Source organism: Mesoplodon densirostris, chromosome X, assembly GCF_025265405.1.
Source record: "Mesoplodon densirostris isolate mMesDen1 chromosome X, mMesDen1 primary haplotype, whole genome shotgun sequence".
NCBI lineage: Eukaryota > Metazoa > Chordata > Mammalia > Artiodactyla > Ziphiidae > Mesoplodon > Mesoplodon densirostris.
In genome coordinates this window covers 89,006,482-89,032,347 of record NC_082681.1, presented here as the reverse complement: position 1 = coordinate 89,032,347, position 25,866 = coordinate 89,006,482, and the positions used below count along the sequence as shown (strand labels likewise).

General features: G+C 37.2%; 1 protein-coding gene across 1 annotated transcript; it reads left to right on the top strand.

Moving 5' to 3' along the window:
- The first annotated feature begins 13,471 nt into the window (after positions 1 to 13,471).
- On the top strand, positions 13,472 to 16,733 carry UBQLN2 (ubiquilin 2). The gene has a single exon (XM_060087726.1). It carries the CDS (start codon positions 13,764 to 13,766, stop codon positions 15,636 to 15,638), a length of 1,875 nt encoding a protein of 624 aa, XP_059943709.1. The 5' UTR covers positions 13,472 to 13,763; the 3' UTR covers positions 15,639 to 16,733.
- Positions 16,734 to 25,866: the final 9,133 nt, after the last annotated feature.

Sequence of the window (25,866 nt, the reverse complement as noted above, 5' to 3'; positions counted from 1 at the left end):
AAAATACTAGCAACCAGGATCCAACAACACATTAAAAGGATCATATCCTTTTAATAAATAAATCCCTGGGATTTATCCCAGGGACGAAAGGAGTCTTCAATATATGCAAATTAATCAATGGGATACAACATATTAACAAATTTAAGAATAAAAACCATATGATCATCTCAATAGATGCAAGAAAGCTTTTGACAAAATTCAACACCCATTTATGATAAAAACTCTCCAGAAAGTGGGCATAGAGGGAACCTACCTCAACATAATAAAGGCCATATACGACAAACCCACAGCAAACATCATTCTCAATGGTGAAAAACTGAAAGCATTTCCTCTAAGATCAGGAACAAGACAAGGATGTGCACTCTCACCACTGTTATTCAACATTGTTTTGGAGGTCCTAGCCATGGCAATCAGAGAAGAAAAAGAAATAAAAGGCATACAAATTGGAAAAGAAGTAAAACTGTCACTGTTTGCAGATGACATGATACTATACATAGAGAATCCTAAAGATGCCACCAGAAAACTACTAGAGCTTATCAATGAATTTGGTAAAGTTGCAGGATACAAAATTAATGCACAGAAATCTCTTGTACTCCTATACACTAATGATGAAAAATCTGAAAGACAAATTAAGGAAACACTCCCATTTACCATTGCAACGAAAATAATAAAATACCTATGAATAAACCTAGCTAGGGAGACAAAAGGCCTGTATGCAGAAAACCATAAGACACTTATGAAAGAAATGAAAGATGATACCAACAGATGGAGAGATATACCATGATCTTGGATTGGAAGAATCAATATTGTGAAAATGACTATACTACCCAAATCGTTCTACAGATTCAATGCAATCCCTATCAAATTAACAATGGCAATTTTTATGGAACTAGAATAAAAAATCTTAAAATTTGTATGGAGTCACAAAAGACCCCAAATAGCCATAGCAGTCTTGAGGGGGAAAAAACAGAGATGGAGGAATTCAACTCGCTGACCTCAGACTATACTACAAAGCTACAGTAATGAAGACAATATGACACTGGCACTAAAACACAAACATAGGACAATACAAGATAGAAAGCTCAGAGATAAACTCACGCATCTATGGTCAACTAATATATGACAAAGGAGGCAAGGATATACAATGGAGAAAAGACAGTCTCTTCAATAAGTGGTGCTGGGAAAACTGGACAGCTACATGTAAAAGAATGAAATTAGAACACTCCCTGACACCATACACAGAAATAAACTCAAAATGGATTTGAGACCTAAATGTAAGACCAGACACTATAAAACTCTTAGAGAAAAACATAGGAAGAACACTCTTTGACATAAATCACAGCACGATTTTTGATCCACCTCCTAGAGTAATGTAAATAAAAACAAAAATATACGAGTGGGACGTAATGAAACTTAAAAGCTTTTACACAGCAAAGGAAACCATAAACAAGACGAAAATACAGCCCTCAGAATGGGAGAAAATATTTGCAAATGAATCAACAGACAAAGGATTAATCTCCAAAATATGTAAACAGCTCATGCAGCTCAATATTAAAGAAACAAACAACCGAATCCAACAATGGGCAGAAAACCTAAATAAACATTTCTCCAAAGAAGACATACAGATGGCCAAGAAGCACATGAAAAGCTGCTCTACATAACTAATTATTAGAGAAATGCAAATCAAAACTACAATGAGGTATCACCTCACACCAGTTAGAATTGGCCTCATCAGAAAATCTACAAACAACAAATGCTGGAGAGGGTGTGGAGAAAAGGGAACCCTCTTGCACTGTTGGTGGGAATGTAAATTGATACAGCCACTGTGGAGAACGGTATGGAGGCTCCTTAAAAAACTAAAAATAGAATTACCATATGATCCAGCAATCCCACTACTGGGCATATACCCAGAGAAAACCATAATTCAAAAAGACACATGCACCCCAGTGTTCATTTCAGCACTATTTACAATAGCCAGGTCATGGAAGCAACCTAAATGCCCATCGATAGATGAGTGGATAAAGAAGTTGTGATACATATATACAATGGAATATTTCTCAGCCATATAAAGGAACGAAATTGAGTCATTTGTTGAGACATGGATGGATCTAGAGACTGTCATACAGAGTTTAGTAAGTCAGAAAGAGAAAAACAAATATTGTATTTTAACACATGTATGTGGAACCTAGAAAAACGGTACAGATGCACTGGTTTGCATGGCAGAAATTGAGACACAGATGTACAGAACAAGCATATGGACACCAAGGCGGGAAAAACCGTGGGGTTGTGGGGATGGTGGTGTGCTGAATTGGGCAATTGAGATTGACATGTATACACTGATGTGTATAAAATTGATGACAAATAAGAACGTGCTGTATAAAAATATAAATAAAATAAAATTCAAATGTTAAAGACAAAACTAATACTAAACTTTCTTTGGGTTATTTGTATGGAAATATGTTAATATAAATGCTTCAGACATTACATGAAATTCCTAAAAATCTTATATGTTCTCGTATAATGCTATAGGTCATAATTCTAGTTATTACTTTAAAATGTATATCTCAGAAATAACTAAATATATGTCTCAGAAATAACTAAATTTCCTTGTCAATTGCATTATTATGAACTTTCATGAAATCTTTTACTGTGGTCATTTTTAAGTCTTTTGTCATTTACAGACAGTTCTGGGTGTACTCTGATGCTGGGTGTACTCTGACAAGTACAGGTTTCTGATAACTGACTATACTGCTGAACTGAATGAATAAGCATTTTCAGAACTCTAATGGAAAACTGATGAATTCATAAAAGTGCTAACAAAAGGTCAAGATGAAAAAAAGATTAATTACATGGGACTCAGTGAACTGATGAGGATGGTTATAACTTTTGTGACATTCTGTTTGAATAAAAAATGTGATATAAATTGATGTGTAAAGAACTTAATGTAAAACAAACAAAAAACCCAAATAAAAACAGAAAAAGAAAATAAGTTTAAAAATGCGTGACTGGTAACTTTTAAAAGTTGTGAATCACTGTGCTGTACACCTGAAATGAACATAATGTTGTGAATCAACTCTACTTCAATTAACAACAACAAAAAAAGAATAAAATGCCTAGGGATAAATTTAACCAAGGATGTGAAAGACCTATACTCTGAAAACTATAAAACTCTGATGAAAGAAATTGAAGCTAAAAAAAAGGGACAATATCCCATGCTCTTTGATTAGAAGAATTAATATTGTTAAAATGGCCACATTATCCAAAGCAATCTCCTATCAAAATACCCATGCCATTTTTCACAGAACTAGAACAAATAATCCTAAAGTTTATATGAAACCATGAAAGACCCAAGATTAGGAAAGCAATCTTGAGTAAAAAGAACACAGCTGCTGGTGTAACCCTCCCATACTTCAGAATATACTACAAAGCTACAGTTTTCAAAAAAGCATGGTATTGGCACCAAAAGAAACACATAGATCAAAGGAAAAGAGAAGAGAGCCTGGAAATAAACCCATGCCTCTATGGTCAATTAATCTATGACAAAAAAATGTAAGAATATTCAGTGGATAAAAGACCATCTCTTCAAAAAATGGTGCTGGGAAAATTGGACTGCCACATGTAAAACAATAAGATTAGAACATTCCCTCACACCATACACATAAATAAACTCAAAATGTTTTAAAGACCTAAATGTAAGACAGAAAACGATAAAACTCTTAGAACATAGGCTGAACGCTCTCTGACATAAATGGCAGCAATATTTTCTTGGATCAGTCTCCTATGACAAATGAAATAAAGGCAAAAATAAGCAAATGGAACCTAACTAAACTTAAAAGCTTTTACACAGTAAATGAATCTATCAACACAAGAAAAGAGTACCTATGGAATGGGAGAAAATATTTGCCATTGATGCATTGACAAAGGGTTAATATTCAAAATATAAAAACAGCTTATACAACTCAATATCAAAAAAAATCAACTCAATTAAAAAATGGGCAGATGACCTGAATAGACATTTTTCCGGAAAAAGACATACAGACGACTAACAGGCACGTGAAAAGATGTTCAACATCACTTTATTGGAAAAATGCAAATCAAAACAAAAATGAGATATCATCTGGCACCTTTCAGAATGCCTATCATCAAAAAGTCTACAAATAACAAATGTTGGAGACTATGTGGAGAAAAGGGTACCCTTGTACTCTTGGTGGGAATGTAAATTGGTGCAACCACTATGGAAAACAGTATGGAGGTTATATGGCTATATACCCATAAAAATGAAAACATTAGTTCAAAAAGATACATGCACCTCAGTGTTCATAGTAACACAACTTAGAACAGCCAAGACACAGAAGCAACCCACGTGCCCATCAACATATGACTGGATTAAGAAGATGTGGTATATACATATACAATGGAATATTAGCCATAAAAAAGAATGAAATGCTACCCTCTGCAGCAACGTGGATGGATTTAGAGAATATGATTCTTATTGAAATACATCAGACAGAAAAAGATAAATACTGTATGGTATCACTTATATGTGGATTTTTAAAAAAAATACAAGGGAATGTATATGCAAAACAGAAATAATCTCACAGATATAGAAAGCAAACTTGTGGTTACCAAAAGGGAGAGGGAAGGTGGGAGGGATAAATTCGAGTTATGGGATTAACAGAGACAAATTACTACGTATAAAATGTATAAGCAACAGGATATACTGTATATCACAGGGAATTATAGCCATTATCTTGTAATATCCTAATTGCTAAAAATACTGAATACTGAACACTGTACACCTGAAACTAATATAATATTGTAAATCTCCTACACTTCCTTAAGAAATAGTTTGTCATCATATACTTATATTGCAAAAATGTAAATTTTGAAGTATTATGAATACTGACATTTTGAAATAAATTGTTACTCTCTTAAATATACCCAACAGAATCTAAATACTGTAGCAATTTGAGATCAGCTATCATTTTTTTAACATCTTTATTGAAGGATAACTGCTTTACAATGGGGTGTTAGTTTCTGCTGTATAACAGTGAATCAGCTATACATATACATACATCCCCATCTCCTCCCTCTTGAGTCTCCCTACCACCCTCCCTATCCCACCCCTCTAGGTGGACACAAAGCACCGAGCTGATCTCCCTGTGCTATGCGGCTGCTTCCCACTAGCTATCTATTTTACATTTGGTAGTGTATATATGTCAATGCCACTCTCTCACTTCGTCCCAGCTTACCCTTCCCCCTTATCGTTTGTTTTTAAAATACATTAAAATACTTTTATTTAACTATTGGATAATTTATATTGTTTATTTTTTTCCTCTAATGCATAGTTCCATTTATTATCACCCCAGAATTTTTGTCCTAATTTTATATATTTTTGTTCAAAAGCCTTTCATTAATCACTGTATCATATTTCCCTACCTCAAAAACTATTTAAATTAAAATTAATTTTAAAGGTTAAAAACTGTTCCTTATTAATTTATCATTCGATTATTGTCAGTATATGATTAATCAAAATAATATAAATGCATCACCAGTCTTTGTAAATTTTAAAAAGTAAAAAGTTAAAATTTAATTGAATATTCATTTGAGGGACTTTTTCCCTATTATTTTATTTATCCAAATATGAATAGTACTCATTGCTAGCATTTTTTTCCTTTAATTTTTTAATTAATATAAGCACTAAAATATATAATAAATAAATGAATAGTTGGGAATTAAAGGACTTTATTATAGTAATTTCCTTCCATCTTTAATTTCCTTGCAGGTAATATGCCAAAAATCACATAATTATCCATCTTCATAAATCATTTAAATCATTTATCAGCTGACAATTCAATTAGGTCCTCCTTCAATTTTGTCCAAGACAAAGAATTGGAAGTTACAGACTTGCAAAATGATTTATTACATAGTGTTTAGAGTCATTCACTTTCTCAATGTGGACACCAATATGTACTTCAAATTTTCCCTTTGTAAACAAACTCAAGGTTTTCATCCCCAAAGGCAGTGCAATATTGTCAAATCTTCGATGTAAGACAGAAGTATGCCTTTATTTTGTAAAGCGGGAAAAGGTAAATTGCAAAAAGGGACATTTTCTGGCAGATCAATTTTAGGAAAGAAGCTATATGGAAATTGAGTATCTAGAAATTGATTCTCTTTAAGCTACTATCTTTATCCTCCTACTGTTTGAAAAGACTTTGTGTAGACAAACTCAATTTGAAGACTTGCCATAGATAATACTGCTACCACTGCTATATCTGGTGGAACAACTGATTTTTACCATTGAAACCGAGCAGAACCCTGGGGGCTCCCGGGCACAAAAGCCTTTCTGTGTCCCCTATTTCTTGTTTGTAGGAAATAGGCTTAATTCAACCCCATCTCATATCCTGCTCAACTCCCAGTGTTCAGTTGGAAGTTCCCAGTGTTCAGTTGGAAAGTCCCATAGCTCTGATGGTAAATGACATGGAAAGATAAACTGAAGGAAAAGTAAGTATTGGCTGCTATCATCATCCTCTTCATCGTCACCATCATCGATGGAGTGTTTGTGCCAATACAGACATATTTATACTCCCCCCCAGGGTGAACACCCCACATTCTAATAAAGTGACACAAGTGTGTTCTTGGATTTTGCAACTCACCTCAGTGCCTCAGTGCTTCTACTCTTCAGGAGATAGAATGAGGGAAGGGACGGCTTGAACTCTTCCAGAAAGGGTCAAAAACTCCAATGCCTATGGGACCAACTAGATAAGCAGTTTAATAAAGTGGACTTGGTAGAGTCAGAACACATGCCTTGTCTAAAAGGGACAGCCACTACTCAGCTCCAGTCAAACTGTGGCCCTTCAAGTGTATTAGTCTAATATAGCCATATCATCCAGTTTTAAAAGAAAAGCTTGAAATGTGGATTGGTATGGGAAATTTACCAAGTATTAGGTGTTGGCAGGCCGAAGCCAGTCCATGAGTTGCCAGTTTGTAATTCATGTGCTAAAGTTTAAAGTGGGTATATAACACCAGAATTTCTGAACATTCAAGAAAGCCTGACTTGTTCATTCTTTTTTATATGCAAGCTAAATGAAAAATAAAGATTATTAGAAGATTACAGGTACTATAGAGTCAGAACAAGAATGATAGATGATTTGAATATACATCTCTAGAACATAATATATATCTGCCAGGTAGACTATCTTTGGTCTGATCCTTTACTGCTTCTTTTTTGCTTTTGTTTCTGTTTCTGTTTCTGGTTTTTTTGTTTTTTCTTTTTTTGGTCATAATTTAACTTACCAAGGGTAAATTTATTTCATTTGTTTTATTTCAGAAGGGAGGGTGTGTCAGAGAAATTGATGTCTCTATCATGTATTTACTACAACTATGAAATGTATGCATGTTAGTCCCAGTTTTGCTGATGAAGAAACTGAGATTCAGAAAAATGAAATGAACTGCACTAAGGTCATACAGCCATAAGTGACCAAGCCAGAGTTGAAATCCTGGTCTTTTTGGCTTAAGTCTAGGCTCTTGCCATTATACCACCCTGCTGTCTCTCTAGCTCTGCTTGTATTATTTGCCCCTATGTGCATCAGTAGGAGTGGGGAGCAACCATAGGATTTCCCTTAAATTCTGTAGATATACTACATTTAATTAGTACAATCACTTCAAGACCCCAACAACAGAAATTTAGGATAAATTCCTAAAGAAGAATTACTCAGTAAAATTGTCTGCATGTTTTATTAAGCTTTCAGTGTTTATTAGCAAATTGTCCTTCAGATAAGTTGAACATACCAAGTAACCTAATTCCCAGTAGGAATGAGGTCCTGTTTCCTCTAATAATAGTAACAATAATATTATTCATATAGTGCTTACTATGAATGGGGCACTGTTCTAAGTGCTTCACATATGTTAATTTATTTGATTTCCAGAAAGCTCATTTCACAGATGACAAATATCAAGGCACAGAAAGGTTAAATTACTTGCCCAACATCATGTAGTGAACAAGTGGAAGTAGTGGAACCAGGATTTGAAGCTAGGCAGTCTAGATTAACTATGTCAGGACTAAATATTATATTGTTCTCTTTAATTTAATAGACAAAATATTTCAGTTATATTAATTTGTATTTTTTTATTTAAAGAAGTTAAATTTTTTTTCTTTTTCTTTCCTTCTTCGCTTTTCCTTCCTTCCTTCCTTCCTTCCTGACCCTTTTTTCCCCTTTTGTGACATTAACATACTAGTTAATGTCTTCTGTCTATTTTTCTTTTATGGTGTTCATTTAAAAAAATGACTTGTAAGAAGTGTGTTATGTCAAGAATATTAAGATTTCATGTACTATAAATGTTGCAATTTCTTTTAGTTTGACTTCAATCTTTTAATTTTTATTGTATTTTTGATATATAGAAGTTTAAAAATCCTTAGGAAATCTGTCTATCTCTCCATTTATTTATTTTTTTTGTTTGTTTTAGAAAGGCCATAACCAAACCTAGGTTATATAAATATTTGCTATAATAGTTTTCTGCAAATTTTATGATTTCATTTTTTATCTAGAATTTATTTTGGCATTTAAAATGAAGATTCATGGAAAGTTTCACTCTTTCCAACTTTCCAACACATTAGGGATTTATTGTGTTTCTCATGTCATTTTTGTCAGTTCAATGGTATTTGGTAAAGATAGGAGGTAAAAGCATAGGCTTAGTTGCCACCTTGAATAAGAAAGCTGATTTTAAAATAGTTAATTATTTCATTTCTTCTTTTTTTTTTCTTACAAATTTCTTACGTGACCTGTTAAGGTTTTCTACTTCTTGAATATACTTTGGTCATGTACACCTTCCTAGAAAAGTAATACAGTGATCCGTTTTTCTTTGTCATTAGCAAAGATTTGTACAAAGTCTTTTCTCATAATTCTCAAAAATATACCCTTTATCTGTGATTAAGTCTACTCATAGAATTCTACTTTTCATGTAATTATCTTGTTGCTCCTTTCTTAAGTTTCAGCTAATTAATGTTACACTTCTCACTAACAAAGCCATGTTCATTTAACTGCTGGAATGCTAATTTTATTTAGTTGTAATTTAAAACATTAAAGTGGATATATTTTGGAATAAAATGCAAAAAATAACATGATTTATAAGATAAATGAAGAGAATTCAAGATAATGTGCTTTTGGCCAAACTCGTTGAAACAGAGGGTAGAATGGTGTTTACTAGGGGCTTGGGGATGAGGGGAATTGGGGAGATGTTGGTCAAAGGCTATGAATTTCCAGTTACGAGATGAATAAGTTCCAGGGATCTAATGTACAGCATGGTAATTTTAGTTAATAATGCTGTACTGTATACTTGAACGTTGCTAAGAAAATAGATCTTAAATGTTCTCACCACAAAAAAGAAAAGGTCATTATGTGACCTGATAATGCTGCAATGGTAATCATTTTTCAGTATATACGTATATCAAATCAATGGGCTGTACACCTTAAATTTACACAGTGTTATATGTCAACTATATCTCAATAAATCTGGGGTGGAGAGAGAAAACAATGGTCAAAATAACACTAAATCTCTATCTACTGAGCCCAAACTGTGGTCTTCCTCCGCCGCCCGTGGGGAGACCTCTTTGACAAAGTCTTTCAGTTTCTCAGAAATTACCCTCTATGGAAGAACTCAGGATGATTACTATTTATTGGGTTATTTTTTAATTTATTTATTCATTTATTTATTTTTGGCTCTGTTGGGTCTTCGTTGCTTCGTGTGGGCTTTCTCTAGTTGTGGTGAGCATGGGCTTCTCTTGTTGCAGAGCACAGGCTCTAGGTGTGTGGGATTCAGCAGTTGTGGCACAAGGGCTTAGTTGCTCCATGGCATGTGGGATGTTCCTGAAGCAGGGATCGAACCCATGTCCCCTGCATTGGCAGGTGGATTCTTAACCATTGCACCACCAGGGATAAAGAGCTTACAGTAGGAAAAGAAATGTGCTTTTAGGAGAATTCAGGAAGAGGAGGAGTGTGCTTTTGCCCATGCTGTGTTCCTTGGTGAGACTTGTAAGAGAATCACCTAATTATAATGGTTTATCTATTTGACTTGTTCTTCAAAGACCTTCTTAGATTTTCTTAGCAAATTTCATTTTTTGAGTCTGTTAATTCATTAATGTTTGACTTTTATTATTTTGTAGCCATCACCCTCCTTCCCTCTTTTTTCTGTTGTCCTCTTTATGTGAATGCCTAAGTAATTTTTTCTCTCCCTATTCTTTGGTATTTAAGATCTTTGAGTGTATAAATTTGACTCTGAGCTCATTCACATAGTTAAATCAAATACGACTAAACTGAAGCTTGATAAGAATGCAGATTCCTGAGCACCACTTGTATTTTGGTAAGTTTGGAGTGGGGTCTAGAAATCTGTTTTTTTTGTTTCTTTGTTTGTTTGTTTTTTGCGGTACGCAGGCCTCTCACTATTGTGGCCTCTCTCGTTGCTGAGCACAGGCTCCGGACGCGCAGGCTCAGCGGTCATGACTCACGGGCCTAGCTGCTCCATGGCCTGTGTGATCTTCCTGGACCGGGGCACGAACCCGTGTCCCCTGCATCGGCAGGCGGACTCTCAACAACTGCGCCACCAGGGAAGCCCAAGAAATCCGTATTTTTGAATGAGATCCTCAGATCACATATAGGGAAATCCCATCATAATTATGAATGTTTATGTTCTCATTATCATTATTTTTCTAAATTCACTCTAATAAGAACTTTGATTTGCACTTTGTCCCAAAAGTGTTTAATTCTGTTTTAATTTTCAAGTGGTTGAGTTTTTCATTCACAGTTTCATTATTAATATCTAGTTTTGTTCTACTGAGATCAAGGAAGATGACCTGTGATACTTTCTTAATTTTTTCTTTTTTGAGAAAATTAAAAACCTAAAAAAAATATAAAATAGTATTATAACAAATACTCTTATCCCTACCACCTAGAATAAACTCTTGCTATTTGGCCATATTCGCGTCCATTTAAAAGAGGAAATATATTTTTAGAGATTTAATTAAATTTCCTTTTAATTACTGTCTTGTGTCCTATTTCACTTCCTCTTCTTCATGGGTGCAAATTTGGTATGAATCATTCTAGTATATTTTCAATAGCTTTACATACATATGAATGCATCTATAAACACCATAGAGTGTTTTGCTAATTAATTAGGTTTTTGAGATCTATATATATATAAATATATTTAGATCTAGTTCATTCCTTTTATATTCTGTATTCTAATAATCACATTAATCACACTATATTAATCCATCCCCCTATTGAGAGACATCATATACCTATATTTTTTTCTTATCTTGAGATTTACTAAAGCATTTATGGCCTAAATGTTATTAAATGTTGGCTGGATACTAGGGGAAAAAGGTACTTTTTTGCATGGTATAAACCAGAATTATAAATTTATACATAAATTTGAAATTATTCATTCTATTATTCAAGGGCTAGATCTTTATTTCTCCTACTTAATCTGTAACTAAATTAGATACATGTGTTAATAGCTGCCACTACTATTGTGTGCCTGTCAATTTCTACCTATAATTTCTCACCAAAATACCTTCTCATTTTTAAAAATTGTAAACGCAGTGCATACTTATAAAAGTCATCAGAAATTTTAAAATTTTATTTAAAAAAAAAAGGAACAAGGGACTTCCCTGTTGGCACAGTGGTTAAGAATCTGCATGCTGGGCTTCCCTGGTGGCGCAGTGGTTGAGAGTCCACCTGCCGATGCAGGGGACACGGGTTCATGCCCCGGTCCGGGAAGATCCCACAGGCCGTGGAGCAGCTAGGCCCGTGAGTCATGACTGTTGAGCCTGTGCGTCCGGAGCCTGTGCTCCACAACGGGAGAGGCCACAACAGTGAGAGGCCCGCGTACTGCAAAAGAAAAAAAAAATCTGCCTGCCAATGCAGGGGACATGGGTTCAATCCCTGGTCTGGGAATATTCCACATGCTGAGGAGCAACTAAGCCCTGTGCCACAACTACTGAGCCTGCGCTCTGGAGCCTGCATGCCACAACTACTGAGCCGCCTGCCACAACTACTGAAGCCCGTGTGCCTAGAGCCCGTGCTTCACAACAAGAGAAGCCATTGCAATGAGAAGCCCATGCACCACAACGAAGAGTAGCCCCCGCTCGCCGCAACTAGAGAAAGCCCTCGTGCAGCAACGAAGACCTAACTCAGCAAAAAAAAAGGAACAGTTATTCATAATTTTAGCATCTAGTAATAACCACCATTAACATACTTGTGTATAGTGTTCCAGGTTTCTTTTTATACATACACATACATTGTCTTTAAAGACAGTTTACACATACAAACTGTTTATAACAAATAGTTTTAACATAAAAATATATTTACTGTATTTTTTTGTATTGAAACATGTGATTGTATAATTTCTAATTGTATGGAAATATATAAAACTGAAAGTGAAAATACTCTGTAATTTCCCTGTAACTACCATTTATTTCATGTACACTTTTTATCATACAAATTAACCACCTGTTTCTTAAACAGTGAATATTATTTTTTGTATGGTAATATCATAATATATCTGACCAATCCTGTGTAAAGAGACACTGATTACCTTTTAAAATATTTTTTAAATGCTTCAGTGCATGTACAGTTTATACATATGTATTTTTGTGTCCTTATTCAATTATTTTCATAGGTGAGGTCTCTAAATGAGGCATTTCCAAATAAAGGTGGAAATATTTAAAATGTTTACATATATGTTAAAATTGCCTTAAGATAACAACTTACACTTCAGTTGGCATGACAGTTCATTTTCTCAGCTCTCTCTCAATGATAAGGTTTATTATTATTTTTCAACTTTGCCAATATAAGACAGAAGAATCTCATTGTTTTAATTTGAAATTCTTTGATTGCTAGTGAGCTTAATCATCCTTTTATATGCCCATTGGCCATGTGCACTTCTTTTGTAAAATGCAGGCTCTTGCCCAGTCCTCTTCCCTTCCCCCAAGGGGGGTGTTCATCTTTTCCTTTTTGCTTTGTCAGAGTTCTTTGGTTCTCATTTTTTATCTTTTACTTCGGGTCGATTTGATTCAGGCTTTCATCTTTTCACTTCACTGCCTGATGGAATATATATAAATATATGAATATATATATATAAATATATAAATATATATATAAATATATAAATATATATATATATATATATATTCTCCATTAGTCTTTAATGTCCTTTATAGAAGCTGGCTCCCTTTCCCCTCTTCCTCCTTCCTTCCCTCTCTTTTCTCTTGTCTTCTGTTGTCCCTTTGTTTCTTTCTCTCTGTTTCTCTCTCTCCCCCTCATCTTTTTTTTTTTTTCAGTACATAAGTTTTTAATTTTGACCGAGTCGACTCTATCACCCTGGGCCTGGCGCCGCGTCAGCAGAGGGGGGCGGGGAGGCGAGCGCGGAACTGGGGGAGGGGAAGGGGCGGGGAGGAGCGGGCGGAGCAGCTGCGCGAGCTGCTGGGAGACCGCGCGGTGGGATCACACGGCGGCGGCGGCGGCGGCGGCGGCCCAGAGACCTGAACGGCGAGACCTCGGCCCGCGGCCTACTCGGAGCCTTCTCTCCACCGGAGGACCAGGGATCCGCAGTCTTCAACACAGAGGTACCGTGCTCCGCGCTCCCCGCCCAGCCCGGCCCAGCCTGCTGCGGCGGTGCCTCCTTCCTTCCTTCTTCCCTCGCTCTTTCTCTCGCCCGCCCGCCCGCCCGCGCCTTCCCTGTCTGCCTGCGTCACTGCGGCCGCCATGGCTGAGAACGGCGAGAGCAGCGGCCCCCCGCGCCCCTCCCGCGGCTCTGCTGCGGCCCAAGGCCCTGCCTCTGCCCCGGCGGAGCCCAAAATTATCAAAGTCACTGTGAAGACCCCCAAAGAGAAAGAGGAGTTCGCAGTGCCCGAGAACAGCTCAGTCCAGCAGTTTAAGGAAGCGATTTCGAAACGCTTCAAATCCCAAACGGATCAGCTAGTGCTGATTTTTGCCGGAAAAATCTTAAAAGATCAAGATACCTTGATTCAGCATGGCATCCATGATGGACTGACTGTTCATCTTGTCATCAAAAGCCAGAACCGACCTCAGGGCCAGTCCACCCAGCCTAGTAATGCCGCGGGAACTAGTACTACCACCGCGTCGACTCCCAGGAGTAACTCCACACCTATTTCCACAAATAGCAACCCGTTTGGGTTGGGGAGCCTGGGAGGACTTGCAGGCCTTAGCAGCCTGGGCCTGAGCTCGACCAACTTCTCTGAGCTCCAGAACCAGATGCAGCAGCAGCTCCTGTCGAGCCCTGAGATGATGATCCAAATCATGGAAAACCCCTTTGTTCAGAGCATGCTTTCGAATCCTGATCTGATGAGGCAGCTCATTATGGCCAATCCACAGATGCAACAATTGATTCAGAGAAACCCAGAAATCAGTCACCTGCTCAACAACCCAGATATAATGAGGCAGACCCTCGAAATCGCCAGGAATCCAGCTATGATGCAAGAAATGATGAGAAATCAAGACCTGGCTCTCAGCAATCTTGAAAGCATCCCAGGTGGCTACAATGCTTTACGGCGCATGTACACTGACATTCAAGAACCCATGCTGAATGCCGCACAAGAGCAGTTTGGGGGTAATCCGTTTGCCTCGGTGGGGAGCAGTTCCTCCTCTGGGGAAGGTACGCAGCCTTCCCGCACAGAAAATCGCGATCCTCTACCCAATCCGTGGGCGCCACCACCGGCTACCCAGAGTTCTGCGACCACCAGCACAACAACGAGCAGTGGCAGTGGATCTGGCACTAGCTCTAGCAGTGCTACAGGGAACACAGTGGCTGCAGCTAATTATGTCGCCAGCATCTTCAGCACCCCAGGAATGCAGAGCTTGCTGCAACAGATAACTGAAAACCCCCAGCTGATCCAGAATATGCTGTCTGCACCCTATATGAGAAGCATGATGCAGTCGCTGACCCAGAATCCAGATTTGGCTGCACAGATGATGCTGAATAGCCCTGTGTTTACTGCAAATCCTCAGCTGCAGGAGCAGATGCGTCCACAGCTCCCTGCTTTCCTGCAGCAGATGCAGAATCCAGACACACTGTCAGCCATGTCAAACCCAAGAGCAATGCAGGCTTTAATGCAGATCCAGCAGGGGCTACAGACATTAGCCACTGAAGCACCTGGCCTCATTCCAAGCTTCACTCCAGGTGTGGGGGTGGGGGTGCTGGGAACGGCTATAGGCCCTGTAGGCCCAGTCACACCCATAGGCCCCATTGGCCCCATAGTCCCGTTTACTCCCATAGGCCCCATTGGACCCATAGGACCCACTGGCCCTGCAGGTCCCCCTGGCTCCACTGGCTCAGGCGCCCCCCCTGGGCCCCCTGTATCTAGCTCTGCACCCAGTGAAACTACGAGCCCAACATCGGAATCTGGACCCAACCAGCAGTTCATTCAGCAAATGGTGCAGGCTCTGGCTGGAGCAAATCCTCCGCAGCTGCCGAATCCAGAAGTCAGATTTCAACAACAACTGGAACAGCTCAACGCAATGGGGTTCTTAAACCGGGAAGCAAACTTGCAGGCTCTAATAGCAACAGGAGGCGACATCAATGCAGCCATTGAGAGGCTGCTGGGTTCCCAACCATCATAATTACATTTCTGTACCTTGAAAAAATGTATCTTATTTTTGATAATGGCTCTTAAATCTTTAAACACACATAATTGTACTTTACTTTCACTTTGATTCTTTTAAATCTGTCTAGTTATAAATTTAATATGCATTTTAAGGTGGAGTCCTTTCCTCCCTCTTTGTTTCTTCCCTCCCCCTTCCCTCTTCCCTTCCCTTCTCCCTCCCTCCCTCCCTCCCTCCCTCCTTTCCTTCCTCCTTTCCTTCCTTCCTTCCTTCCTTCCTTCCTTCCTTCTCTGTTTTGAATGGTGGGAATCAATGCTGTTTCACTCAAAGGTGTTGCATGCAAACATTTCTGCTTTTATTGTGATTTTTGGAAACAGGTATCAACCTTTACAGTTGGGTGAACAAGTTTTGTCCTACAGATGTCCAATTTATTTGCATTTTAAACATTATCCTATGATAGTAATTAAATGTAGAATGAAAATATTAAAACATAAGTTAATTGAAGCTCTCTAATTTGTGGTACAATATTGCTTATTGTGACTTTGGCATGTATTTTTGCTAGCAAAATGCTGTAAGATTTATACCATTTGATCTTTTTTGCTATATTTATACACAGTACAGTAAGCACAATTGGAACTGTACATCTAGAAATATTACAACAGAATCTCTGAGCAGAATATGTATAACCAAAATGAGAAACGATATAAGAAATATTTCTGGAGCTCGGTATATCTCACAATTTTGTAGAATCTTACAGCATCTTTGATAAACTTCTCAGTGGAAATGTTGGCTAGGCAAGTTCAGTTAAAATATAGTAGAAATGTTTATCCTGGTATCTCTACGTATACATTTAATTGTACAGAAAACTTACAGTGTGACATTGTGTCAACATTTGCAAATTGATTGTATATGATCTTAATCTTAGTGCAGCCTGAAGGATCAGTATAGTAATGCCAGGAAAGTGCTTTTTTTAAGACTTCCTTCTCAGCTTCTCCCGTAAAGAGACCCTAATACGCATTTTGATTTGTAATTGGAAATGTAACTTTCACTGAAAATGTCATGTGATGTTTGCATTACTTTTAACTGCTGTGTATAAAGGAAACTGTATCTTTTGACTCTATCAGTTATTTCTCTTGTGCACAGGGAAAAATGCATTAAAAATGACTAAAAAAATAAAAAAAATTAAAAATGGATAAATATTTTCCTTTTTGCCTTCTGGCCCTAGGTTCATGTTTAGAAGGATTGCCAACCCAAGATTATATAAATCTTATCCTGTATTTCTCTAATTTTGATGGTTTTGTTTTTTAAAAAATGTTCCTTTGCCCTGTCTGGAATTATTTTGATGTATAGATTTAGGTATTCTAACTTTTTTTTTCCCCCAAAGGGTAGACAGTTGTTACCCTGTTTTTATCTCATTGTTCTCATCCCCCCCTCCATTTGAAATGTCATACATATATATACTTTATACTGTGTTTGAATTCTCTTTAGTACCACTGAACATTGTAGCCCCAGTACACCAGCCTGTAGTTATTGAGTTAGAAATGGCTTCATATCTCTTAGGGCAAGTCCTCCTTTTTTATCTTTTTTATTTTTCACAATTTTCTAATGATTCTGACGTGTTTGTTTTACCAGATGAACTTTACAGTTATTAGATTTCCCTCCCCCCCCACAAAAAAAGTAAATTGGGAATTTGATTAGGATTGTCCTAAATTGATACGATAGTGAGAAGTACAGAATTACAGTGCTCTCCAGAAACATGATATATTGCCTCATTTTTAAAAAGCTTTTACATCCTTCAAGAGAGTTTTATTTATCTAAGTCCCATATAATTTGTAATAAATGTATTCCTAGGTAATACAGATATATGGGAAACAATACTGCAATTGGGAGCTCTTATTCAGTGTGTTACCTGTGTGGTCATTTTTGCTATATAGGGGAAGAATGTATTTTCATAGATTAATTTTAAGTTGGCAGTTTATTGGAATCTATTAAATTCAGAGACATTCAGTTGATCCTTTTGAGTTTTTCCTGGTAAGGAATCATATCAATGATAAGTTATAATGATAGGTTATTTTCAAAATTTATAACATAGTTTCTGATGGCATGGGTTAAACAATTCCAGAATAGTGCTAAAGAAGAAAAGTGGCAGTGGCATTCTTGTCTTGTTTCTCATTTTAACCAGACTATGTTTGCTGCAGCAATTCTAAATTGCATTTTTGAAAAACCATTCCTCTGGGAGATGGTCAAATAAGTTTGCAAAATGCTGTATACTATAGCCCCTCTTGGAAAGTCATTAGGCAGTAAATTTTGACTAGTATTATTTTGTTTAAAGGAGTATGTTCTTTAAAAGAGTAAAAACTATTTAATCTTATCTAACTCAGCATTTCCTAAATTTATTTGAGTAAAGAACAACTTTTTTCCCTTTTAAACACCCTAATAACATTTGGCATATCATTGTTCCTCAGAACATCAAGTTAGGAAATGGTGATTTATTATTTCACTGCTGTATGATGCTGGGTGTTTATGATAATTACAATAGCAAAGTCTGCCATAATAAATTTAAGAATTTTTATGACATGAAAGATTTTATAGGAAAATCAATATAAAAATAAGCCAGTGACATAGAAAATAGCAAGAAATCAATAGCTATAGGAAAAACTGGATGTTTACTGAGGCCTGGCTGGCTCAGACAATTTAACAGGTACATTTCTTTCAGGCATTCAAGGAACAGAGAATTCCTTAATTACCCTTGCCAAATGTTTCTCTACCTTTTAATACATTTTGTTTTCTCCCTGAAAAGGTCCAAGTCTTTAATTTATTAATTCTATTTTTTGGTTGTATTTTTGCTTTCCAGTTAATTAATTTTTGTTTATAACTTTATTTACCCTTTTTAAAAATTTTTAAAACTGTTCATCTCTTACGTGATATAATTTCCTCTTATTATCTTGCAAGTTCTTTTCATAGGCTCTGTTTTTGTTTTGTGTTTTATCTACTGTTAATTCACAATTTATCCATTTATTCATCGTTGAATAAGAAGGGCACATCCTAACCTGCTATCTCTCTCCCTCCAATAAGAGTGGGGTAATTCTTTTATGCTTTCACTATTTACTTGGTTGTCATCCCCTCTCTAAGCTTACACTAGATGGCTAGATGGTGTGAGTTTATATTACTGTCTCTGAGCCAGCAGAATGAGGTAGTGGGGAGGGAGCTAGGGCCAGGGACAATCCCAGCAGGAGATGTTCACCTCAAGTTGGCTTTCTTCATTTGCTCTTTTGGCCTCTACTTCAGGTATGTGATATCATATATACTCGCCACTTGTGTGTGGCCAGTGTGTGGGGGGGTTGGATATAAAACATTGAAATAAGTCCTGCTGGTTTATTAATGAGGACTTATATCAGGTTGAGACCATCATGTTTATTGAGACCATGGTCAGAGACGCTGAGCTTGCCTTCTGAGAAGGGGCAGCCTGCTCCAAAGTCTGTTGATGTGCAATGTCAAAATAGCAACAAAAGGAGTAATTCCTGTCAGGGGCTAGCCCAGGGGTTTGGGTTAAGGTATCAGGAGAGCCCTTTGGCCTGTGTTTCATGTTCACAAAACTCAAATTCAGAATTTTAACATTATTCTCAAATGAATTGATTACTCCAGCCATACAGCTAGACTGAGTTGATTGAAAATGTTCATAATACAGCTTAATTTAGTAAATGTAAACCTTTAAAACTATGTGGCAATTTTGATATTTCCAATTTGTATTATTTTATTTAAAAAATGTATTGGGAGGCTTAGATGAAGAACGTTACTCAGGCTTACCTCAATTTATGAAAGGTTCTCATCCCAGTCTTTTTCACTGCCTGCTCCCACCTTCAGTCCTTGCTCCTTTAAGCTACATGGTATTAGTGCTTTTCTGCCAGGATTTTCTTGATTTGTCAGTATGTCACAGAACTTCAGATTGGTGATATCTTTCAGTATGGCCCCATCAGCATCATGTCTTATAGAAATTCCTTGACAATTCTAATGCCCTCATTGTTTGTACAGGTTTTGCTCAATTTTTGTTTCCCTGTGGTCATTTCTATTGATTTGTGGGAGAAAGGGCAAAAATTGGGGACCTTTTCCAATGCTACCATCTTCCCAGAAGTCTGTTAGTAAACTTAGGGGAAAAACAATTTTCTAAAACTAGAAAGGAGGAAAATGACTTGGATTATGATTTCAGACTGAAGCCACCCAAAGAGCAACTTCATCAGGTGGTGTACATTCTTACCAAGGCTTTAGACATTTTGATAATGGGTAAGCACCATTGGCAAAAGCTATTCTAAACCAGAAAACTCCAAAGGTTGGGTAAGCCACTCTCAAATAAGGAATTGTTTGTCCTGACATACATAGGCAGCATTATTCATCAAAAGGATATGTATTGAAGCATATGGCTAGCTAGCTTCAGCTGTACTGAGGTATCTAAACACAGATTTGGGTTCTCTAAGTACTATCAAAATTCAACTTCAGAACTTCTTAGCCCAATGTGTAGATTAGCAAATTTAAGGTAATTTCAGGAAAGATGCCTTAATTTATTATTAAAAGAATAGTTGATGAGCATGAAAGAAAAAGAAGACATGATTACTCAGCTCTAGGTTGGATTTCACAATATTGTTTCTGTTAGATTGGGATGATAATAAATAGCTAATGTATTCATGGTTATGTTCAATTTTCATAGCAACCCTATAAGGTAGTACTACTATTATCTTCCCCAGTTTACATATAAGGAAATAAACTAGCAGATTAATTTTCTGGGGTCACACTGCTATTAAGTGAGAGTCAAAATTTGAACCCAATTCTGAGATTCCAGAGTGCGTGCTTAACCAGTTCACTCTTCTGCTTCCCCCTGAATCTATTAAACTATACTGGTCTATTTATAATAGAGATTTTATAATAAATTATGTACTAACTTGCCTCCTGGGTGTTGTTGTGGAGATACATTAGCTGTTGTTAAATGAATGCATCTCTGCTGCTGTTCACTCTGGTGCAGCTCCCATAAAAATGCATGTGTGAGAATCAGCTTTGTCATAATCAAAACTGCAATTTGGTGGTTTGGCTTTCTGACTTTTGAGTTATGGCTAATATTTGAAACTGTCCTTCAGTACATCTGTCCACAGTGTCCTAATACATACGGTATGCCTCCAAATTGGCAATCACATGGGCCACTTGTGCTTCAGCTGCTCTGGAGGATGCCTGCATTGTGTTGAGCTGCCTCCCAGAGACCTCAGAAGGCAATAAACATTGTGTACCTCACCATGGTATTTGGCAGTTTCTCAAAATGCCCTTAAGAATAAAAATGGAGTAACATGAGCTAGATAATAACAGGCCAGTAGATGGGTTAGTAAGTTGAATTGACAGTGTCAAATGATGTGTCAATATAAACAAGCGGTTTCTAACCTCAGTTCTGTCTCATTGAAGTTATTTTTCAGTAACTAGTATGAAAATATAAAATAGCTTGCCCATCGCATGTCAAATAGTATAGTATTAGAAGGCAGAATAAATGCACTGGATGTGACTAACAAGATCCAAAAGTCCTTAGTAGATCGAAGAAGAACTATAGCCAAATCTAGCAGGATTACATTGAATAGGATAAAATGTAAAGTCTTGTATCAAAAATTCAGTTACTAAAGGAAAGGGGTTATGTGGCTTAAAAAAGCATTTGTGAAAAAGACTCAGTGATTTTAATTTACTATAAGTTTAACATGAGCCCACCATGTGAGATTATAGTTCACACAGGTGTAATAAAGTCTTAGGCTCTATTAATAGAGGCATGGTGTCCAGCACAGAGAAGCCCTTCATAATGTTTTTTTCTTTACTTGATCGTTTATGTTGAGAGATTTGGATCATTTCAGAGCATCACAATTAAGATGGACACAGACAACCTGGAAAGTGACCAAGATGGTAACTCATTTACAAATAGACACAGAACAATTATTAAAAGGATCAAGAATGTTTTAGTCTAAAGACTGGGTGTTGTGGATATTTTTTTTTAATAATTGAGGGCCTTGTCAGATAGAAGAGGCATAACATTTACTTGGGTAGTTTCAGAGGGCAAATCAATTTAAATTTTACAAGAAGTCAGAATTTTGGCTTACTATTAGGAACTTTATAGCAATAAATTGAAGATACCCTTGTCACTGGAGCTGTTTAAATGGAAGCCCATTAGACAGAAATATTCAAAAATGAATTAGAAGACCTTCAAGATTCCTTCCAAAGCTAATATTCTCCCAAATGGGCTTTTCAGCTTCTCACTGAAGTTTCAAGGTCTGGGGTCAAAGTTGTTCCAGGATGAAGTCATGTTACAGACTCCTGCATTTCTTACTTTAATAAATAGCAAATCAGAAGTAGACTGCCACCTTTGTTGACATAACGTCTAGATAAACACATTGTTTTATTTCATGATGGTACACATGGGAAAAGGACTCAAATAAAATTTTAAACTGAATGTCAGCAAGTGCTGAGAGCTTGGGAGGAGGAAATAGGAGCAGATGCCTGAGGTCAAAGGACTCTAGTTTGAGAATGAAGGTTACAGTGCTATTCTGACCTCCTGTTTCTCTTGATAATATTCTCCTCCCCCTGGCATTCACCATGGTTTTGTGAGGAAGCTGAAACTAAGAGTGGTATGTAAGATGTAAGGATATAGCAGTGCGTGTGTGTGTGTGTGAATGTGTGTGTATATATATGTATATGTGTATATATATATATATATATATGTATATATATATATATATAGTCGGCCAAAAAGTTCCTTCAGGTTTTTCCATAACATCTAATGGAAAACCTGAATGAACTTATTGGCTGACCCAATATATACATATATGTATATATGTACATATATATATATATATATATATATATATATATATATATATATATATAAAATTCCGTACATAATTCTTTACTTAGGGCGATCCTTTTAGAGCAGAAGAAAAGTTTGTACTGTGCTTTACATGATACCTTGGGTTTCATTACATCAAATAAATGACCTTAATATTTTTGATTCATTATGCTTTGTATTCCTTAGGACTCCAAAGGATTTGGAAAAGAGCATCCTGGTACTGGGTACAGGCTGAAACACATCAGTTTCCTTATTTGAGGAAAGTAAATCGAACCTCAAATGTGTGTGTATGTGTGTGTGTAAAACTTTGTTTTGCCAGCTACATATAGGTCCCCTCCACATACACTTATACTAATGAACTACCGTGATACATTCCCCATGTAGATGTTTGCCTTCTCCATGAGCCTTCACCTGGATTAACCATATATTATGTGACCAGAGGCTATAGGAAAATTGTCTTGGCTTTCTTGCTTTACTCACACCCCTGCTTCCATTTTTGGATGTATTCCTATGTCTAGATGGCTTTAGGCAGTTTCGCTTATTTTTAATTTTTTAACATCTTTATTGGAGTATAATGGCTTTACATTGATGTGTTACTTTCTCCTGTATAACAAAGTGAATCAGCTATACACATATCCTCATATCTCCTCCTTCTTGCACCTCCCTCCCACCCTCCTTATCCCACCCCTCTAGGTGGACACAAAGCACCGAGCTGATCTCCCTGTGCTATGTGGGTGCTTCCCACTAGCTATCTATTTCACATTTGGTAGTGTATATATGTCAGTGCTTCTCTCTCACTTCATCCCAGCTTACCCTTCACCCTCCACGTGTCCTCAAGTACATTCTCTACGTCTGAGTCTTTATTCCTGACCTTCCCCTAGGTTCCTCAGAACCATATTTTTTTAAGATTCCATATATATGTGTTAGCATACGGTATTTATTTTTCTGTTTCTGACTTACTTCATTCTGCATGACAGATCCTGAGTCCATCCACCTCACTACAAATAACACAATATCGTTTTTTATGACTGAGTAATATTCCATTGTATATATATGCCACATCTTCTTTATCCATTCATCTGTTGATGGACACCTAGGTTGCTTCCAGTCCTGGCTAATGTAAATACAGCTGCAATGAACATTGTGGTACATGACTCTTTTTGAATTATGGTTTTCTCAGGGTATATGCCCAGTAGTAGGAATGCTGGGTCGTATGGTAATTCTTTCTATTTTGGATTTTAAGGAACCTCCATGCTGTTCTCCATAGTGGTTGTATCAATTTACATTCCCACAAAAGGTGCAAGAGGGTTCCCTTTTCTCCACACCCTTTCCAGCACTTATTGTTCATAGATTTTTTGACAATGGCCATTCTGACCAGTGTGACTGTGATTTTGATTTACATTTCTCTAATGACTAGTGATGTTAAGCATCCTTTCATTTGTTTGTTGGCAATCTGTATATCTTCTTTGGAGAAATTTCTATTTAGGTCTTCTGCCTATTTTTGGATTGGGTTGTTTGTTTTCTGATATTGAGCTGCATGAGCTGCTTGTTAATTTTGGAGATTAATCCTTTCTCAGTTGCTTCATTTGCAAATATTTTCTCCCATTATGAGGGTTGTGTTTTCGTCTGGTTTATGGTTTCATTTGTTGTGCAAGAGCTTTGAAGTTTCATTAGGTCCCTTATGTTTATTTCTGTTTTTACTTCGATTTCTCTAGGAGATAGGTCAAAAAGGATCTTGCTATGATTTGTGTCATACAGTGTTCTCCCTATGTTTTCCTCTAAGACTTATATAGTGTCTGGCCTTAATTTGAGGTCTTTAATCCATTTTGAGTTTATTTTTCTGCATTGTGTTAGGGAGTGTTCTAATTTCATTATTTTCCATGTAGCTGTCCAGTTCTCCCAGCACCACTTATTGATGAGGCTGTCTTTTCTCCATTGTATATTCTTGCTTTTTTTATCAAAGATAAGGTGACCATATGTGCGTGGGTTTATCTCTGTTCCATTGATCTATGTTTCTGTTTTTCTGCCAGGACCATACTATCTTTTTTTGTTTAACATCTTTATGGAGTATAATTGCATTACAATGGTGTGTTAGTTTCTGCTTTATAACAGTGAATCAGTTATACATCTACATATGTTCCCATATCTCTTCCCTCTTGCGTCTCCCTCCCTCCCACCCTCCCTATCCCACCACTCTAGGTGGTCACAAAGCACCAAGCTGATCTCCCTGTGCTATGGGGCTGCTTCCCACTAGTTATCTATTTTACGTTCGGTAGTGTATATATATCCATGCCACTCTTTCATTTTGTCACAGCTTACCCTGCCCCCTCCCCATATCTTCAAGTCCATTCTCTAGTAGGTCTGTGTCTTTATTCCCGTCTTACTCCTAGGACCTTCATGACTTTTTTTTTCTTAGATTCCATATATATGGTGAGCATTAGGTATTTTTTTTTCTCTTTCTGACTTACTTCACTCTGTATGACAGGCTCTAGGTCCATCTACCTCACTACAAATAACTCAATTACGTTTCTTTTTATGGCTGAGTACTATTCCATTGTATATATGTGTCACATCTTCTTTATCCATTCATCTGTTGATGGACACTTAGGTTGCTTCCATGTCCTGGCTATTGTAAATAGAGCTGCAATGAACATTTTGGTACATGACTCTTTTTGTTTTTTTTTTGCGGTACGCGGGCCTCTCACTGCTGTGGCCTCTCCCGTTGAAGAGCACGGGCTCTGGACGTGCAGGCTTAGCGGCCATGGCTCATGGGCCCAGCCGCTCCGCGGCATGTGGGATCTTCCTGGACCGGGGCACGAACCCGCGTCCCCTGCATCGGCAGGCGGACTCCCAACCAATGCGCCACCAGGGAAGCCCCATGACTCTTTTTGAATTATGGTTTTCTCAGGGTATATGCCCAGTAGTGGAATTGCTGGGTCGTATGGTAGTTCTATGTGTAGTTTTTTAAGGAATCTCGATACTGTTCGCCTTAGTGGCTGTATCAATTTTCATTCCCAGCAGCAGTGCAAGAGTGTTCCCTATTCTCCACACCCTCCCCAGCATTTATCGTTTCTAGATTTTTTGATGATGGCCATTCTGACCGGTGTGAGATGATGTCTCATTGTAGTTTTGATTTGCATTTCCCTAACGATTAATGATGTTGAGCATTCTTGCATGTATTTGTTTGCAGTCTGTATATCTTCTTTGGAGAAATGTCTATTTAGGTCTTCTGCCTATTTTTCGATTGGGTTGTTTTTTTTGTTTTTTTTGTTATTGAGCTGCATGTGCTGCTTGTAAATTTTGGAGGTTAATCCTTTGTCAGATGTTTCTTTTGCAAATATTTTCTCCCATTCTGAGGGTTGTCTTTTGGTCTTGTTTATGGTT